Here is a 4,870-nt window from a genome sequence, read left to right on the forward strand (position 1 = left end):
ACATTCCCTTTCCTGTTTCTTTTTTTTTTTTTTTTCGGTGTAGATTTTGTCTTTATTCGATGATCTTAAACAAGCGACTGTGAAACATTGACGAAAGAACCCGCCATTGTTCTTTCCTGTGTTTCTTTGCCTGGAAAAGTATTTTCAAAAGTCAACTCGGGTGTCATAGCTATGCTGTCTTTCCTCATCCCCAGCCATCTGTCCTCGTCTTCTCTGTCCATTGCTTGCCAAGTCATCGCTTGGCATTATCTTTGGTCTTCCTGCCACACAGGGAACCTTCAAAGGAAGACTCTGAATTTTTAAAGTAGACATTTGGGAAGTAGGTGGTGTAATTGATTTTGATTTTGTTAGCCATTTAAACAAAATCACTTTGTGCTCCATTGTACAGGAACAACCTTAAACCCGCCCAGGCAGACTTTTAACGTTGCACCTTAAAAACCTTTTGTAGAGCCTCCTCTACACAGCACTGCTATCTACAGCGATGAAGCTGAGCTCTCCAAGCACTGCGGGTCCTTTATCCCTTCACCTCCACAAGGACAAGAAGCAAGAAGGAGGTACGCTTGTATTCCAGCACCTGTTTATTTCATTCATGGCTAATGGGATTTCTGAGCTCTTTAAGATGGGGACCACCCTTAAGTAATTTTATTCACTGTACTCTGCATTTTGAGATGGGGGTTAAATGTTTGTTGTGTTGAATTGAATGCAGAAGATGAAAGAATTCATCCATCACCCGAGGTTCAGGGTTACTTTTTCTAAGGACAAAAGGAGTATTCCCACTTATTCCACGTAATGATGGGCCTGGTGTGTGCAGGTCTGCTTTTAGTACACGTGATAGACCCGGGCGTGGTGACTCGGAGGAGGGTGCAGTTCTCAGATGTGACCACAAGGTGCTGCTGTAATGGGACACTCAACAGTACTTCCTACCAAGGATAAACGGTTGTGGCCTGGGGGTGACGTGGGAGACGACCAGCGCTTCTTGGCAGGTGGCAGCCCCCCCATGACAGGCGGGAAATTTCATTCAGTGGAGCTTATTCTCTTGTTGGGCAAGCAACTTAAAACACGTGAATGAAAATGAAATGTGTGCAAGATATTGACAGCTCATTCTTTGGCACAGTTCGAACACTTCTGAAACTGAAGAAAGTGAAAACGAGCCTGTGAAAGTTAGTGCAAAAAAGGTAAGTCAGAGTGTTCCCTTTTCTACCTTAATTTTTTTTTTTAATATATTTTATTGATTTTTTATGTCGGAGTGTTCTCTTTTCTACCTTAATTTTTAAGATAGTCCATATCCTGCTTAGATTGGCTGACAGTAGAGAAAATGTTCCATAAAATATTCCATATCCTGTTTAGATTGGCTGCAGATTAAAAAAAAGTTCTGTGGCAATGTTTTTCATAGAGGAAGAGTATTATGTTTTAGAAGGTACTTTTTAGATAAGTGAAATGTTTTTATGTCTGAAGTGTTTTCCATAACAGAGGTCTCGTGTCTCCGTGTACCTTGTCAGTTGTAACGTTCGCGTACTGTGTTTAGATTGTGGTTTACAAAGGCAGACCGGTGTACTGGGAGTATGTGGAGCTTTCTTTCCTCTGGGTTGCCTGTCCTACCCCCTAATCTTGTCATCTCCCTGTTCCATCTTGAAGTTTATGCCCTTGACCGGAATCGAACCTGGGACCTTTCAGTCCGCAGGCCGACGCTCTATCCACTGAGCCAAACCGGTTTCGGCTCTACCTTAATTTTTAAGATAGTTCATATCCTGCTTAGAGATTGGCTGAGTAGAGAAAATGTTCCATAAAATATTCCATATCCTGTTTAGATTGGATGCAGATTAAAAAAAGTTCTGTGGCAATGTTTTTCATAGAGGAAAAGTATTATGTTTTAGAAGGTACTTTTTAGATAAGTGAAATGTTTTTATGTCTGAAGTGTTTTCCATAACAGAGGTCTCGTGTCTCCGTGTACCTTGTCAGTTGTAACGTTCGCGTACTGTGTTTAGATTGTGGTTTACAAAGGCAGACCGGTGTACTGGGAGTATGTGGAGCTTTCTTTCCTCTGGGTTGCCTGTCCTACCCCCTAATCTTGTCATCTCCCTGTTCCATCTTGAAGTTTAGAAATGGGAAGTTGCCAAAACCGGTTTGGCTCAGTGGGGGAAGTGTGGGCTTGATGGTCAGCTACTGTTACGATAAGAGTGATAAGCATTTGTATTTTCTAAAGCAGTAATGCTGTTTTCTTGGCATAGCGAGGAAGAAAACTCAAGCCCATTAGTGATGAATCTGAAAGCTGCAATGAAAGGGATAAACCAACAGAGAAAATAGGTAGCCAGCAACCTGAAGCTGTGTCGTCTTCAGAAGTTTCGGAGAAGTCAGCTGAACTTGGCACTTCTAAAAAGGTAGGACCTCCTGGTGCCAGCTCCTCTGTTGAGAAAGAGACCTGGCAACAGACTGATGGCACCCGCTGCCGGCTGTTGACCAGCTGAGGGCGCTCTGGCTGCGTGGCCAGCTCCCCGGTCCCATGTCGTTCTCTCCCCTAGCATTCCCTTCTCTGTCACAGCACATTCCGGGAACATGCCGCTGTTCACCCCACCGTGCCTTACACTTACTTTTCCTTCTACCTACATACCCTTTCCTGTGTTTCTTTTTTTCTTTTTTTTCGGTGTAGATTTTAAAAAATATATATATTTTATTGATTTTTTACAGAGAGGAAGGGATTTGCCGTCTCTGTCACAGCACATTCCGGGAACATGCCGCTGTCTCACACCACCGTGCCTTACACTTACTTTTCCTTCTACCTTACATACCCTTTCCTGTTTCTTTTTTTTTTTTTTTCGGTGTAGATTTTGTCTTTATTCGATGATCTTAAACAAGTGACTGAAACATTGAAGAAAGAGCCCGCCATTGTTCTTTCCTGTGTTTCTTTGCCTGAAAAAGTATTTTCAAAAGTCAACTCGGGTGTCATAGCTATGCTGTCTTTCCTCATCCCCGGCCATCTCTCCTCGTCTTCTCTGTCCATTGCTTGCCAAGTCATCGCTTGGCATTATCTTTGGTCTTCCTGCCACACAGGGAACCTTCAAAGGAAGACTCTGAATTTTTAAAGTAATTTTATTGTACTCTGCATTTTGAGATGGGTGTTAAATGTTTGTTGTGTTGAATTGAATGCAGAAGATGAAAGAACTCATCCATCACCCAAGGTTCAGGGTTACTTTTTCTAAGGATAAAAGGAGTATTCCCACTTATTCCACGTAATGATGGGCCTGGTGTGTGCAGGTCTGCTTTTAGTACACGTGATAGACCCGGGCGTGGTGACTCGGAGGAGGGTGCAGTTCTCAGATGTGACCACAAGGTGCTGCTGTAATGGGACACTCAACAGTACTTCCTACCAAGGATAAACGGTTGTGGCCTGGGGGTGACGTGGGAGACGACCAGTGCTTCTTGGCAGGTGGCAGCCCCCCCATGACAGGCGGGAAATTTCATTCAGTGGAGCTTATTCTCTTGTTGGGCAAGCAACTTAAAACACGTGAATGAAAATGAAATGTGTGCAAGATATTGACAGCTCATTCTTTGGCACAGTTCGAACACTTCTGAAACTGAAGAAAGTGAAAACGAGCCTGTGAAAGTTAGTGCAAAAAAGGTATGTCGGAGTGTTCTCTTTTCTACCTTAATTTTTAAGATAGTCCATATCCTGCTTAGATTGGCTGACAGTAGAGAAAATGTTCCATAAAATATTCCATATCCTGTTTAGATTGGATGCAGATTAAAAAAAGTTCTGTGGCAATGTTTTTCATAGAGGAAAAGTATTATGTTTTAGAAGGTACTTTTTAGATAAGTGAAATGTTTTTATGTCTGAAGTGTTTTCCATAACAGAGGTCTCGTGTCTCCGTGTACCTTGTCAGTTGTAACGTTCGCGTACTGTGTTTAGATTGTGGTTTACAAAGGCAGACCGGTGTACTGGGAGTTTGTGGAGCTTTCTTTCCTCTGGGTTGCCTGTCCTACCCCCTAATCTTGTCATCTCCCTGTTCCATCTTGAAGTTTAGAAATGGGAAGTTGCCAAAACCGGTTTGGCTCAGTGGGGGAAGTGTGGGCTTGATGGTCAGCTACTGTTACGATAAGAGTGATAAGCATTTGTATTTTCTAAAGCAGTAATGCTGTTTTCTTGGCATAGCGAGGAAGAAAACTCAAGCCCATTAGTGATGAATCTGAAAGCTGCAATGAAAGGGATAAACCAACAGAGAAAATAGGTAGCCAGCAACCTGAAGCTGTGTCGTCTTCAGAAGTTTCGGAGAAGTCAGCTGAACTTGGCACTTCTAAAAAGGTAGGACCTCCTGGTGCCAGCTCCTCTGTTGAGAAAGAGACCTGGCAACAGAAAGTCTACTGGTACAAGTGTCTGCCATTTCCTTGGCGAGAGAGAGAAGTTGATTGAAAAATGTTTAGGAGGGTCCTAGCTGGTTTGGCTCAGTGGATAGAGCGTTGGCTCAAGGACTAAAGGGTCCCGGCTGGAATATATTCTAGTCAGGTTGTGTGGGGTGCGTACAGGGAGGCAACCAATCAATGTGCCTCTCTCACATCTCTGTCTCTCTTTCTCTGTCTCTCCCCCTCCCTACCATTTTTGCCAAAAATCAATGGAAAAATATCCTCAGGTGAGGATTAACAACAACAACAAATGTTTAGGAGGAGAATAAAACATTTTTCTCTTTCCTCCAGTTTTTAAAAGAGACTTTTTATATCTTTTATTATAAAATACTAGAGGCCCGGTGCACAGAAAATCATGCACTGGGGGGGGGAGGGGGCTCAGCCCGGCCTGTGCCCTCTCGCAGTCTGGGACCCCTAGGGGATGACCACCTGCTGGCTTAGGCCCGCTCCCCGGGGGATTGGGCCTAAGCTGGCA

The 4,870-nt window shown here is 43.6% G+C and overlaps 1 protein-coding gene across 1 annotated transcript in view; it reads left to right on the plus strand.

The window, feature by feature from the left end:
* Positions 1 to 4,870, plus strand: part of CENPU (centromere protein U) — a 30,382-nt gene that overhangs the window by 8,245 nt on the left and 17,267 nt on the right. The window contains exons 4-6 of the mRNA XM_014531417.1: positions 449 to 554; positions 1,115 to 1,175; positions 4,148 to 4,351. Of these exons, the coding sequence (XP_014386903.1) occupies positions 449 to 554; positions 1,115 to 1,175; positions 4,148 to 4,351 (371 nt within the window). The remainder of the gene's footprint in view (positions 1 to 448; positions 555 to 1,114; positions 1,176 to 4,147; positions 4,352 to 4,870) is intronic.

The sequence above is a fragment of the Myotis brandtii genome, unplaced genomic scaffold (assembly GCF_000412655.1).
Source record: "Myotis brandtii unplaced genomic scaffold, ASM41265v1 scaffold802, whole genome shotgun sequence".
NCBI classification, from domain to species: domain Eukaryota; kingdom Metazoa; phylum Chordata; class Mammalia; order Chiroptera; family Vespertilionidae; genus Myotis; species Myotis brandtii.